This window comes from Pleurodeles waltl, chromosome 1_2 (genome assembly GCF_031143425.1).
Source record: "Pleurodeles waltl isolate 20211129_DDA chromosome 1_2, aPleWal1.hap1.20221129, whole genome shotgun sequence".
NCBI classification, from domain to species: domain Eukaryota; kingdom Metazoa; phylum Chordata; class Amphibia; order Caudata; family Salamandridae; genus Pleurodeles; species Pleurodeles waltl.
In genome coordinates this window covers 1,333,357,707-1,333,373,536 of record NC_090437.1, presented here as the reverse complement: position 1 = coordinate 1,333,373,536, position 15,830 = coordinate 1,333,357,707, and the positions used below count along the sequence as shown (strand labels likewise).

General features: G+C 42.0%; 1 protein-coding gene across 5 annotated transcripts in view; it reads right to left on the bottom strand.

The window, feature by feature from the left end:
• The window catches only part of LOC138251737 (long-chain-fatty-acid--CoA ligase ACSBG2-like), a 359,144-nt gene that overhangs the window by 84,590 nt on the left and 258,724 nt on the right, over positions 1-15,830 (bottom strand). For all 5 annotated transcript variants that reach the window (XM_069205674.1, XM_069205678.1, XM_069205675.1 and 2 more), the window contains 2 exons: positions 7,738-7,858; positions 1,580-1,660 (listed from right to left, as the gene is read on the bottom strand). In XM_069205674.1, coding sequence (XP_069061775.1) covers positions 1,580-1,660; positions 7,738-7,858 — 202 coding nt within the window. The remainder of the gene's footprint in view (positions 1-1,579; positions 1,661-7,737; positions 7,859-15,830) is intronic.

Genomic DNA, 15,830 nt, shown 5'->3' with positions numbered 1-15,830 from the left:
GGAATCAGGGACAGCTCTTGCTGTTGTGGTGATGAGACAATACACATAAAAGACACACAGAGTGGTTAAATCTCTGGCACCAGTGAGTAGGGATCAGGCACAGTTCTTTTTATCACAAGCAGAATAGAAGACTTGTGAAAGAGTCACTGGGTGGCCAACCATGGGCCATCAGATAGTTACAGAAACCACACAATTCTTGCTGCCACCAGCAGGATACACAACACATACCTGACACACAGAAATGTCAGCTCTTGGCTAGCAGCTAGTTACCGGAAACCAGACAGAGCTCTTGCTGGATGATTCAGGATATAAGACACATAAAAGAGGCACTGAGTGGCCAACCACAGCTCATCGCTCATGCATTAGTAGTCAGACATGGCTATCCCATGCTGAAGCAGGAGTAATAACTGACTGGTTAGAGACATGGAGATGTCTATCATGGCTCCGCAGCCTGGAGTCCAGAGGCAGGCAGCACGATAAGCAACCCATTGAAGACAGACAGGATGGTCAGCCTTGTCTCATCACACGCAATAAGGTAAAGCGAACATACACAGCCAGAAGGGTGAAGCGTGGGTGGAGCATCGTATACTGACCATTGCAGCAAGAAGCCAGCCAGTGATTCAATGAAGCAGGGACCAGAGCAAAAATCTGAATGAGTAGGGCCGAATCCTAGCTATGATTCTGATGACAAACTACACAGCAAGAACAGTGAAGAAGGTTAACCTAATGGACAAACAGAAAAGTCTAAATGCTAGTGCCAGTGTGCAAGGAGCGGAGTACTACAGCACAGCACACAGTCCGAGCTTCACTTTAGGGACAGGACTTTCATGCCCGGTGTTGTGGTATTAAATTAGGGCTCCCGGTTTTACAGTATTAATTTTTGGCTATTTTATTAGTATTTATCCATATTTATTTCATGTCTCGGGACTAAATGGAGTCATAAAACGATATATTTCCACATTTATTTAACTGATAAACCTACATTTATACTTTGATGCCTGTCGGGCTTTAGCAAATAAATGTGTCCAAATAAAACAAAACACTACACAAAACAGGGGATGTTAGCACCATATACAAATATATGTGAACCTATGCGCAATTGAGGAAATCTCATGCTGTCTTTAAATCCCATGATGTCTATCTGCTTCGCAGTTGGTTTGGTGTTCATGGAGGACAGAAAAGAGTGTCACTCATAAGAAGCACAATTTTCTAGATTTTTCTGCTTTTAAAAATAAATTCAAACAGGAAATAGATTAATTTATGTTTCTATTAATCTGTAAAAATCAGTAAAAACTGAAAACTGGAAGCATTAGGTATATGTACACACTGAGCACTTCTGTTACTGCATGATGGTTGCAACACATTGAAGCTCAGGGCAAGAGACAGTGATGAGTGAGTGACGCTTCTTGTCTGTGGGATGGCGTTGTTGGAGACTGATGGAGAGCGTCTGTTGTCAAGCCTCTTCTGAAAGACACCTCTGCATCGCGTGCCATAACTAGGGTGTTCCTAGTCAGATTTATGCCATAAAAGTCACATACATAGATGCGACAATGCGTCAAGCACTTTGCAGTCTGCTTACCGTGTACAGGTTGGGTCTCTCCTCTTCCAGCTCCCCGCTGTACTGCACAATTGCCTTGAGATGGGGCAGTTGGTCTTGGACCTGAAACGAACCAACAAGAAGCATCAACATGCAACAAGTGGTGTCAGAAAAGACGAGCACCACAACCGGTGATACTGCACAAGTGCCCTACTCCGGCCATTAATGACAGCGACAAGAAGGTTGAAGACACTATGCGTGATATCCTGTGTATGCGTACCCACAGCTACGAGTCACGTATACACAGACTCTGAAAAAAGGTGAGGAGATGGTCTGGAATTGGTCAGCCGGTGATAATAGGGTGATATCCCATGCGGAGCAGGTGTTAGAGGCTCTTGTGTGCCCCTTTCATCACCTTCTTGAAGAAAGCAAGACTTGGCTCTAGAGTATCAGGAGTGGTGCTTCCTTCACCACAATATCCAGGTGGTATCCAGATTCCCTGAGGCCCTTGGACCTCTTGTAACCTCTTCACTTTCGTGACTGTGAGTAGGTGAGGTTTGAAAGCCAGGAATAGGCCAGACGTCATCATGGACCATGGTGGGCTCTGGTGCCCTAGGTACATCAGCCGGCCGGACCCTGGAGAGCCAGAGCACTCAGGATTACGACATAAACATATAGGTCCAATTACAAAACATCTTTGGGTCATCACTGTCGTATGTCGACCCAGGTGGTAACCCCTCCCCTTCTACAACAGTATCGTGAAAGTTAGTTTGTGGTGGTGGAAATGTGTCACATGGTTAGGCAGACCAAATACAGCTGAGGTACAACAACACAAAACTAGCACAACACAGTTCAACAACAACAGAACACATTACTATAACACAGAGCAACACCACAATATCTCATTTATCATTGCAGTGATTGATTAGGTCAGTGGGGTCAGCAGGGGGAGGACTACCCAGTGACAGAGGTTGCATCATTTTGTCTAATCTGAACTGCTCAATGCTCTTTACACCTCTGTCTGTTCTGAAGGGCCTTTTTATACTTGTTTTGCACCGAATTTGCATCTTTTTTTTAACGCAAATTCGGTGCAAAATTAACTCCATATTTATAATTTGGCGCTAGACACGTCTAGTGCCAAAGTTATGGAGCTAAAGTCATTTTTTGGACGTGGAAACCTACTTTGCGTCAATGAGATGCAAAGTAGGCGTTCCCGTGCAAAAAATGACTCTATGACCTTAGCACCATATTTATCCCCCGTGCAAAAATCACACATGGGGGAGGAGGGGCTAAATAATGATGCAACGCTTGCTTTGCACCATTATTTAACGAAAGGGTCAGGGCAGGCGTTAGGGGACCTGTGGGCTTATTTCCATGGTGAAACACAATGGAATAAGCCTACAGGTGCCCTCCCCAGGCCCCAAGGACACCTCCACCCACACCACAGGGACAGCAGAGGATGGGGGACGCCATCCTAGGCGAGTATGGTAAGTACAGGTAAGTATTTTGTTTTAAGTGCCATTGGGGGCCCAATGGATGGTTTTGCATCAGAAAATGACTCCAGGCTGGTTAGAGTAATTTTTTTTACTCTAATCTGCCTAACATCATTTTTTGGTACAAAACCCCCTTCTTCCATACTGCCAGACCCACCTGGCTAACAATTTTTTTTTACGCTAGCCTATCCTTTGCACCGGCTTGCGCCATTCCATAAATATGGTTCCCGGGTGGCGCTCAAGAATGGTTCAAGCCGGTGCAAAACCTTTTGGTGCAAAACTGTGTTAGTGCAGTTTTAACCTATAAAGTATAAATCAGGGCCGTAGTGCCATCTCATTCTTAGCTGCCATGGCACAGTTAACTTCTCTCTACAGCGCTTGTGTTGCCAATGAGGCCATTACTGAATCTAAATCTATGACAGCAATCATACATGTAATAAATTGGAAATTAGAACTTTTCAGGCTTGCACATTTTGGAAAATCCAAGGGTACCCTAAAAATTGAATATTCTTCCTGTTTACATCACAATCCATAGCATACATAGGCAAGGCCAGCTTGGCTCCACGGTCTGACCTCAACATTATAAAGATTTTGTGACAGCTTCTTAAAAGGTGGACCTGCTCGGGCTCAACATGTGGCTCCTTGTGAATTTCTAGTGCTTTCCAGGTACAGAATAGTAGATCTGTCAGATGGGCCGAGATGGACCCATCGAAAGGCTGATAGTCGTGGCTGGCAGACAATAACATGTCTGTCTTGCAGGAGGGCAACTAATTCTCCATATTTATTTACTTCATTTATTAACATTCATAGGGTGCAGATGATGTTGCAAATTCGCTTTTGTTTATTTGCGCCTAAATAATATGTTAATTTGAAATACGCATTAACTGTATCCTACATGATTTACACATGGTGTATTCATTATGTACTCAGATGACGTCACTTATTAGCTTTACGTTAATCACATGCAGATTTAGCAGAATGAATCTTATACATACTTTCATTAACTTTAGTTAGCCAATGTGCATTTAAAGTCAACATTAAGGGCCATATGTACGAACACTTTTTCCCATTGACACAGAATGGGTAAAAACCTTTGCTACATCTGGCCCTAGGTGTTCCCCGCCATTTTGAAATAAACGTTGTACTTCTGTTTGCTGTGCATACTATTTTCAATTTCAGATACCAAAGTTGCTGTGTGCTCCTTGAAAATGATATTCTTTTCTAGCTTGCGTTTTGAAGGCCGTAGTACAGCGATTAGTTTGTTTGGACTGAATCCTCGCACCTGCAGCGCATGGGAAAGCTGAGGAGGGATACTCCTTTGTGTGATCTACTGAAAGTCATGGTGGGAGAAAGACATTGAATTATTCAGTGAGAAGGAGGCCGACACTAGGCATGGAGAGAACACTGGGCTTTGATTGGTTATCCCTGGTGGGAAACATGACATTTTGGGCCAGATGTAGGTAGAAACCATTTTGCGACTTGCAAATTGCGAGTCCTTCCGACTCGCAATTTGCAACTCGCAAATTGGTATGCAGAAAGGTGTCTCAGACACCTTCTGCGACTCGCTATGGGGTCGCAAAGACCCACCTCATAAATATTTATGAGGTGGGTCGCCGTTTGCGACCCCATAGCGAGTCTAGGCACTCACGGGGATGGTGGCCTCCTGGAGACAGCAGACCACCATGTCCGTGACTGCTTTTAAATAAAGCAGTTTTTTTTTCTCTTTGCAGCCCATTTTCCTTAAAGGAAAACGAGCTGCAAATACAAAAAAATACCAAAACCTTTTTGTTTTGGTTTTTTTCAGAGCAGGCAGTGGTCCATGGGACCACTGCCTGGGGACCCCTTCCCGTTTGCGAATGAGTTACCATCCACTTGAAGTGGATGGTAACTGCGGGTTGATTTGCGACCGCTTTCGCGGTCACAAATCAACCCTACATCGCGGTGCGACTCGCAAATAGGTAGGAAACGCCCCTTCCTATTTGCGAGTCTGAAACACATTTTGCGAGTCGGTACCGACTCGCAATATGTGTTTCAGCATCGCGTAAGGGCTTTTGCGCCTCGCAAACGGCATTTTTCGCTGTTTGCGAGGCGCTAATGCCTTCCTACATCTGGCCCATAGTGTTTTAACTGTGCAAAACTTGTTAGTTAGGTCACTTGCCGCAGTTCGTCTTTGCAGATAGACATCTTCTCTCATCTCCTGAGACTAATGCTCACTATTTTAATGCTTGCAGAGATATTCTAATCAGAACTTTTATCTGGTTCCTCTGTCGATTCTATATTTGCTGATATCAACTGCCTGCTAAATGTCCTGATCGACCAACGATTTTGTCTTAGAATTAGGACATTTCCTTTATGGAAACAAGTCTTTGCCTTGTTTTGCACAGCTCGTCTTTACTACATTGAATCTCTGTATTATCAATTGAAATGCCTGGATTATATTCATGCATGCTGTACCCAGGTGAAGACCGATTATACGCAAATGATTCTATTTGAGCTATAATTTTACTAATCTGTTCATAAATCTTTGTGGCTTGCAATGTACTCCACTGTTGTTAGGGAGGGGCAAAATATGCTTCACTGTCAATGCAATCTTAAAGAGTTTGTGATTTCAGTCTAGATTCAAGACCAAAACTCATCTGGGTGGAGACAGTGGCGTTTCAAGATCGTGCCAGGCTTAGCGAGATCATCCGTATCTGATCTCGCGAGCACTATCACATCAGTGTCTGCCCAGTGTTCACTGTGGCAAACGTGGTGGGCGTGAACTAGAGTGGGGTGGTAACAGAAGATGCTGTGATAGGTGGAGACATGGACCAGTCCTAGCAACTCACACAACCAAGGCTATTGGTACTCCTGCGACAAGCATTTCACTGCACAAGTCAATCCTTTATCCATAGTTCACGCAAAGCTCCTACTGCTTCGGCTCTGTTTGTGTAGGTCATCAAGTGACGCTTGACGATGGAGAAGAATTGCCTAATAGAGTCAATCTGCTACGGTACTGCAACAGCGTGAGATTAAAAGGGCTTGCAAACCCACGGCGAGGTGGAAATTGATATGGAACTAATTGCCCATTGTGTTATTAATTCTTCACAGTAGGTTCCAGATCATGATTTAAGCATTAGCAGTGGATATCTCAACCGCAGGCGGGAAATAATAAAAGAGAGAGGTGGGTCCAGGTGAACAAAGAAGGAATTATCTGCAAAACCTAGGGCAGATGGAACAAATGGGCTTAACAGAACAACAGGAGCTAAGTCCGTACGGCTGAGAGAATCAGAACTGAGGGAAATTGAATCTTATTTTCTCTCAAGGCGCGCCGAGGAGCAGGGGAAAAGGGATGGTCCCTTATGAATGCTCATCAAAAACACAAATGACCTGTTCCCGGGTTTTAAGGCAGAAGATCCCAGTAGTGTTTGGAACCCTGTCACACTAACCACAACCCATCCTCTCCACCCTTGTGGGAAAGAGAAACCATAGGGTTAGCAAGAGCCTAGCAGAGAAGATCTGTGGCAAGCGCTGCACACAAATACTGCGTTACAACACCCCGCCTCATGGAACCACTCTCATGTCCAGGTATATTACAGTCTGGGCAGTAGAACGTCCCCTCCCCCTCTACCACTAGTCCCTTGCCAGGGCTTAATTTGTGCCGGTGTTTGCCGGTGCCCAGCACTTTTCTATAAACACCGGCACATATTTATGAGACTCTACCACACGCTGGCGCTGTGTGTGTACTTGTAAGCCAAGTTTATTAGTGAAACATTTACCTACTTAATATGTAAAAAAAAAAATGAAAGCCGGACTTAATCCTTCAGTTTAAAGTGATATGCAAATCCTAATTTCAAACGTATGAAACTCTTTTGAGTTTCATTTGCCATTCCCAGTGGGTTGCAAATAGACCAACCTCATAAATATTAATGACATGGGTCTTGCTTTGCAACCAATCGGGAAACACAAAGATCACTGGGATGGTGGCCTGCTGGGGTCAGCAGACCACCATGTCTGTGACTGCTTTTAAATAAAGCAATCTTTTATTTTTAAATGAGGCCCGTTTTCCATAAAGGAAAAGAGTGATGCAGGTAAAAAAAGAAAATGAAAAACGTTTTTAGGAACATTCGCAAATGGGAAGAGGTCCCATAGGGACTCCTTCCCATTTACAAGGGGTTACCATCAATTTGAAATTGGTGGTAAAATGCAAATATTTTGTGACTGCATTTTGGTCATAAAACATTCGCACTTAACACTGCGATTCAGTATCAGGAAGGGACGCCCTCAACACACCCCTTCCTAAAACTAAATTGCAAACCCAAATTGCAATTCAGTAACAGGTTAATGAATCGCTATTTGGCTTTTGTACATGTCAGAAAGCCTTTTTGCTTTCACGAATGGACCGATTCCATGATTCGGTCCATTTGCAAGCGGTAAAAAGAGTATTAAATCTGGCCCTTAGTTTTGTCTTAGTGGCCTGGGATACTGTCTCCTTCTCGCAACAGTTCAGGCACAAGCCTGGAAATAAAGGAGGAGTCTGCGCTGTGACCAGAAGGAAAGCAAGCCTTTACGTTGACTCATTTACTGTGGTAGATTGGGGCTCTCTATTCCCAACCTCTAGGAGACCCAACTCAAGCAGGTGGCTGTGGGTTCAAGCGCAGTGGGAAGAGCGAGCCTGCGCATGGGACGTGACTGGCGGTAAGATGCAAAGAATAGACCTAAAGTTACCTGCAGGATCTTAGCGAGCTGCTGCGGATTCTCCACCACCAAGATGTTGGCTTTGCAGTTTTCCGCCACATACTGACATGCCTCTGGAGAGTTTGAGGTATAAATTCCGACAGCTAAACCCCTGCAGATAAATAGATAGACAAAAAAATGAAAAATTGTCTGAAAGAATGGGAATGATGGGACTGAACAATAACCTAATTCAGTGGTTCCCACCCTATGACTTCTGTGGACCCCCGCTTTATAATTACTGGAACCCGGGGACCCCCACTGAATCATTATCAGAAATCCAGGGATCCTGGCCTAAACATTGTCAATTTGAAATGCAAAACAATACACACAAAAATAGAGAAACAAGCATTCATCAAACAGATGCACAAATGATAAAATATTTTATTTTGTTTACAACTAATATAAATACATAAAAAAAATAGCTTTGATAGGAAGGATGGAGCTTTTCTAAGTTCAATTGAAGCCACACATCGTCCATACTATATTCTGTTTAATGCACCTGCCCTGCTCCCATGAACCAATCTGAGGATACTAATTTAATGTTTAGCCTCCAATTTCAAATTCCTTGACATGTACAGTATGTTTTAAAAAGATCCCTTGAATTCATGCATAGGAACAGAGCACATGGAAGGGGGAAGCTATCCTCCAACCATATTCAGTGGTGCCTGCTGCCAATAACAACTGGGGTGCAGCAGCATGTGAGGGGGGGATAACGGTGGTGGAGATAAAAAAAAAAGAGGACTTATCTGCCATGGCCGGAAGCCTTCTCGGTGCTCCTCTGCTCCGCCGCCTGGATTCTCCTCTGCTCCCTTCCCCACCCAGTTCAGATGCTGCTGTCATGCTGTTACCCAGCATGAGAGAAGTGCCGAGATTTGTCTGAGTGGGCTGAAATACTGCTCAGTTTGGGACTGGGAGCATGCACTGGTTCTCCACAGGTTGTGCAATGCAGTTTGGGTGGAGAGTTCTAAGTGCGCATGTCAGTTTGGACATCCTAAGACGTCTGGCCAACCAACATGTGCACCTAGATGCACCTACCACTCCTTCCTGGCTGCTGCTGACGCAGAGGATGGCCACACCCTGCCCTAGACGCATAGGCCTGGCTCTGGCTAAGTGGAAAATAAAATAATAATAAAACAGTTTTGATATATTTGTATTTTTCTGCTGCCTTTCAACAGTGGGGCGACGCTCCTCTGCCATAACGGAGGGGCTGCCCCGGATTGTATGTGCTTGAGAAAAGAAGGATGGAAGCTTCTAACTGGCCATTCTTTGAAGGCCTTAAAATCAAAAGGCAATCTGGCTGATGAGTTAATTAAACATTTCAACAATGAGTCGAAACAGGTCAACCTTAAATGAGAAAATGCCATCAGTTTCATGAGCAAGAGACAGCTTAGGGTTATGGTGACAATAGTGTGTATTTTACTTTGTGACAAAGGGTACACAAGATAATATCGACCCTCTGCAGCCCTAGATGTGAAAGAGTGGACCTGACTTCTAACCCATGTGCAGTCATGCCCACTGTCAGCAGGCAGCCAGAGCCCAGTCTTGCATCATTTTACTAATGTCTTTCCAAGAAAGGGGTGTGCCAAGAAGGCACAGACCAGGGTGTCTACAAAGAAGGGAAATACAGATCTTGGGCAATGGGGAAAATGTAATAATGAAAAATAAGAAATTAGCAGAAAAAAAGATCCAGGTATTGGTGAGAAATATGTGAAAAAAGAAGTTTCATACTATGTGTCTCAGCATTAGAACAGACAACATTTTGTTGCCACAAAGTTTCCCAAGCAGAGCATTCAAAATGCTTTAAACGACTCGCAGTTATGATATCGGGGTGAGGAACATTACAAGTATGCTGGAATGAGGTACAGCGGATGCCAAATCTCCAAGTAAGCTTTTTATCCTAATACATGAACCTGGCTATTTCGACTTTTTGTCCCACAGAACGAGGACTATCTATGCTGCTCTCAAATGACTGTTCTTTTTCGCTGCTGTCCCCTGATGCCCAGGGTGAGTCCTCTCAGCTTTACCACCTGCTCTGAGAAGCTGTAGGCTCAGAAGGGCATCAATGGACAAGTGGGGGCATTGCCTGCTCCCTGGGGGTTACTAAGGAGGCCATGCAGGGGTTGGGCCAGTGTTTCATTTGTATATGTGCCAGGCCCCTCGTCAGGGGGGCATCGAGGCTTGCACCACCCATTGCCAGCGCTGCCAATGACAGAGCCAACACAACTTGTAACCATCACACTCCTAAGTGTAACAATTCAGACAATTCCAGGTGCCACAACATAAACATGGGCTTGGTCTGCAGGTATTAGTCATTTTAATGTATATTGAATTAATAAACAGCAGTTCTGCTAATATCTAAATTAGACAGACATTGTCACCATGTGGCAGAGTGTCATAAGTGCAGATGTTGACAGCAAATTGTTTATAGAGTCTTGTGTACTACAGAAGCTCAACATGGTAGATGTGAGCCTCCCTGAAATCTCACCCCTCTTTGCCCAAACTCCTGCCAATCTCAGATGATCAAAGAAGAATACCACTTCTCGTGTGGCGATCTGCTCTGCCCGCATGTGACCCCTCCTCTACTGAAGGAAAGCGTTATAGGTCACCGTTCTCAGGTAGATACAACAGAAAAGACTTTGTTTAATGAATGCTGTGAAATAGGGCAGGAGGTCACCTCTCTTCTTGGAAAAGGAGATGTTCCTGAGCTCTGGGCAGAGATCCCTTACCTATAAACCACAGGGGGAGATTCAATTAATTTATAAACGTGGCCATTGCAGCATATAAAATCCAAACTCAAGGGTGAGAGAGTATACCCTTCAGCCAGAAATATTATGGCCCTCATTTATGGGGATTTGGCATAGGGCAATGCAGCTGCGCCACCCTACGTCAAGGTGAAAGGGCAGAAATGCCCTGTATTTATCCAACATGGCGCATTCCTGTCCTTTACCCCTGCGCTGGTGCCGTTTCGGCAGCCTAGCGCCAACGTGGCCGCCCGTGCTCCATGGCAGAATGCAGCTCAATACATAGTATTAAATCTTAAACCCAATCATGACACTCCAGTAGTGCTTTGTGGTGTGAACGATAGGCCCATAACGTTTCCTTAAAAATGTATCCACAGGAATTTTGTTGGCTAGGACAGGCTGGATACTTTATTTTAGAAATGTTTTCATTCTCTCCATTAAACCATTGGAAGTGGGAGAATACAGTGCACCCCTTAAATGTTTAATAGAAAGTGATCAATAAACTCCTTCATTTGTGTTGAAATAAAATCTGTTCCATTGACAGCAATGACCTCTTTTGGTGGACCTTCAACGGTAAAAGCTTTCTCAAGGAACTTTTTAACATTTTGGGTATTAGTGGTTGAGACTAATACAAAGAGGACTAATACAATGATTTTATCCATAGGAAGCAGGACTGCAAAGTCCAAGGTAACTTTTGTCCAGACATCATCAGGTAATTTCACTGGGTGAATAGAGGTTGGTGGGTGACCTAATGTTTGTCAGAAAGTAAACAAGTATTACCTTTAAACATCCATTCATTTACACTTGAGTCTAATGAAAGCCACCAAAAAAGATTACATTTTTTTGCAAGTGGAACCTACCCCGAAGTGACCTTTGTGTGCCATTTTAATTAACTTAAATTTCATAGAATAAGAATGGCCACATCATTGCAAAATAATATTTGCCCCACAATAGGGAGTTCGGTACTCACTTGAGAATAAGATTTCAAGTTGATGGGTAGTGATCTAACTTTGGGCCACCCTCTTTTCACAAAGTCCATTACTGCAGACAGCATATTATCTGTTTGCATAGCAGACACCCACTCATCCTTAGAAATGTCACCTGATGAATTCAAAATGTAATCTAATGTGGCTGCCACTGAATCTATATCATCACAATTGTGACTGTGTTCAAGGTCTTGTAATGACATTCTAGAAAGGAAGTCAACTCTTGTGTTTTTTGCTGAAGGAAGGTAATTCATTTCAAAGTTCCATTCTTGTAACCTAGAGAGAAGTCTAACTAATCTGGATGAAGCTCTGCCTGTTTCATTACCATTTCCTAAGCAAATCAAGGGTTTATGATCTGCAAAAAGGTCAATATACGTGCCTCAAACAAACTTTATAAATGTACCTATTGCCCAAGAGCAGGCTAAAGCTTCTTCTTCAACTGCACTATAGTGAGATTCAGATATTCAATTATAAACCTGTGATAAACCAGCTCCTAGGCCTACCTGGCTAACATCAACTCCAGTACGACATTTACTTCCAGGCTTGAAAGAAGATAATGCTGAAGCTTCAATAATAAGTTTTTTGATTTTAGAAAAAGCTATGTTTGCCTCCTCATCCCACACAAATTGTGCTCCCTTCTGAAGAATTTCGGAAGGGGTTGGACCACCATAGCATACCCTTGTATGAATCTTGAATAATATTCGCTCATGCCAAAGAACGACCTAAGGGTGTGTTTATCTTTAGGTGGTAACACATCCTTTATAGCCTGAATTAATGAAACAGTAGGGCTAATATCTTTGTTTAAAATATGGTGCCCTAATAGTTCTTCTTGCAAAAATTGACATTTCTCTATTTTAAGGGTAATACCAATTTCTTTGAAAGCTTCCAAAACTTTCAAAAGAATTTCATTATGTTCTACAACAGTGCTTGCAAATATCAACATATCATTTGGGTATGCTTGCATATCTACAATATCACCCAAAACAAAATATATACATTTTTGGAATACGCTCACTGCAGAAGCAAGACCAAATGGTAGTCTCAAGAATTTGTACGCTCCAAAAAGGAACAACAAAAGTGGTCAGTTCTTGCAATTCTGCAGCAAGTGGTATCTGGTGACATGCAGAATGCATCTCAAGCAAAGAAAAGTATTTTGCACCATTAATATTAGACAACAATTCACTTATTTTAGGCAGAAGATGACAATCCACCATGATGTTTTTATTAAGTGTGCATAAATCCGCACAAAACATGATATCACCATCCTTTTTCCACACTACCACACTGGGGCTTACCCATTCGGGCAAATTTGTACATGTAATAACTTTTTCTTCAAGTAATCTGTCAAGAACTTTCTTGAGTTCTGCACAAATGGACAACTGTATTAGTCTCACTTTGTGAGCTATTGGAACAGCATTATTTTTAAGTTTTATTTTATGTTCATATTTGTTTATATTGCCTATTTTATTACTGAAAACTTCTGGAAATTTCATAGTAGTGTTATTCACTACACTCTCATCGTAATCAATAAGCGTTGCAATACAACTATCTTTAACTCTAACAGGATTTTCAGAGCCAGGTATTAACATTAATCAAAATTTCGTCAAATCTAGCTAGCCTATAATGTGTTTGCCCTTTTCTGTCACATAAACTTTTGTTACAGTCTCACAACCTAAACACTCTATTCTAGCCACAAAGGAACCAATCATATTTATGACTTGGTCACAATAGGTTTTAGGTGATATATCAGGAGGATTGAGAGGTTTACTTTTTGCCCAGTTGTGATCATAAAGTGTATCAGAAATAATTGTGACGGACGCGCTAAAATCTGCCATCATGTTTACTAAAATTCCATCTATTCGTTCATCACATAGGGGTCCTTTATTAGGTTTTGGACTTTTATTCTCTGAATCTAATGTGAGTTCTACTTTCTGGAATTAATCTCTACAGCATTTACTTGAGTGTGACCCTTACTACATCTACGGACTCCTTGAAAGTGCCCCATCTTGTGGCATTTGTTGTACTTTTTCCTACAGATGGACAAATAATACTTTACCGAAATGTGTTTTAGACCTGCACCTATAACAATATGTTTCAATTCTTTTTGATAGGATCCTACTGTTTCTCGTTTTGGCAGACAACACACTCACCTCAATTGAATCAACTGTACATTATTTAACAATACAGAATTTGTGTCATCTGTCATATATTTGCTGGTAATTATTGAACGTTCAATCGACTTAGCAATATCTAAAACTTCTTGTAAGGTTGGGTCGCAACAACTTCAAAGGTGTTCTTGTATTTTCTGTGAATTGCAACTATATACAAATTGGTTTCTGATATACGTGTCAATGGATTCGCCGAAATTGCAATATGTAGCTAAATTCCTCAAAGCAGATATGTATTCCTCTGCAGGCTCTTTCTGCATTTGTTTCCACTTCATTAAGTTGTATTGTTCTAATAAAACACTTGGTTGTTCTGTGAACTAGTTCTTTAATCTAGTTACTAAATAAAATACATGCTTTCCTTTTTGGTGAACATTTTTCTTCATCAATAGTGACCAAATGATTTTCAAATGATCTGAACCACTTGGTCCAAGAACTTGGTGGTTTCCCTGGATTTTGAAGAAACGACTAACGTTGCATCACCTGTTGGATGCTAGAACAAATAAGTATAACCTACTTAATGTGTTATATTTAGGGATAACTTACATTCTGGAGGAGTCAAATAAAATGAGTTCAGTTCAACATATTGCGTTTTAGAAAAATAGCGTAAACTATTATCGAGTACAGTCTTTAAATATATTTTGAGTAGTTTATATTTAAGAAGATTATTTTATCTCTCTAGAACTTCACATTAAATTCTTTGGAATAAAGTCGAAACCGCGTGCTAAAATATTGACTCTTGTAGTAATATGCAGCAGATTCAATAAGCTATGTTTGCTCATAGGATAGAACACGTGTTTCCTTTGCGTGGCAATTGGTCTCTGTCCAATTAAATTGTCCGATTAACGTTGTATGCGTTTTAATCACTATGCACATTCGGGGAACATCACTTACATCGCGGTGAATGCAACAAAATGTATTTACCACGATGCATTTACAACGCATATGGGTTTACCATGCATGGCTTTACCATGCATGCCTTTACCACAAATATACCTTTACCACGCATGCCTTTACAAATAATTTCATTGTAAAAGCATGAATGGTAAAGGTGTGTGCGTGGTAAATGTTTTAAAGGTAAGTACCAGTAAGTATTAAGTGGGTTGAATTATATATATATGTAAACATATATATATATATATATATATAGATAGATATAGATATAGATATAGATATATATATGGGCATTTTTAGGTTTTAGGGTGAGTATGGGTTTTGGGGTGGTAAGGGCATTTTTAGGTTTTAGTGTGGGCATGGGTTTTGGGGTGGTAAGGGCATTTTTAGGTTTTAGGGTGGGTATGGGTTTTGCGGTGGTAAGGGTATTTTAAGTTTTAGGGTGGTACAGATTTTGGGGTGGTAAGGGCATTTTTAGGCTTTGGGGTGCCTAAGGGTTTTGGAGTGGTAAGAGCTTTTTTAGGTTTTAGGGTAGGCATGGGTTTTGGGGTGGTAAGGGTATTTTTAGGTTTTAGGGTGGGTATGGGTTTTGGGGTGGTAAGGGTATTTTTAGGTTTTAGGGTGGGTATGGGGTTTTGGGGTGGTAAGGTTTTTTTTATGTTTTAGGGTGGGCATGGGTTTTGGGGTGGTAAAGGTATTTTTAGGTTTTAGGGTGAGTATGGGGTTTTGGGGTGGTAAGGGGTGTTTAGATTTTTGGGTGGGTATGGGGTTTGGGGTGGTAAGGGCATTTTTAGGTTTTAGGGTGGGTATGGTATTTGGGGTGGTAAGGGGTGTTTAGTTTTTAGGGTGGGTATGGGGTGGTAAGGGGTGTTTAGGTTTTAGGGTGGGTATGGGTCTTGGGGTGGGAAGGTAATTTTTAGGGTTTAGGGTAGGTAGGGTTCTTGGGTGGAAAGGAGGTGTGTTTGTGTGTTTGTGTGTTTGTATATATATATATATATATATATATATATATATATAGTATGTTATACCTACCTCTAGTTTTTACCATGCATATGCCTTTACTAACTATGCCTTTACTATGAAACTTTCGTGATAAAGATATTTGTGGTAAAAGCATATGCATTGTAAAAACATTTTGTGGTAAGTGCATGCGTGGTAATGACCATGCATTTTACTTACCGCATTGTAAAGGCATGCGTTGTAAGTGCATGCGTTGTTCCATCATACATCCCGCACATTCAGGTTGAGTTAATAGGTGTGACGCATCCTTTGCGTCACGTCAGGTGCGCTCCATCAGC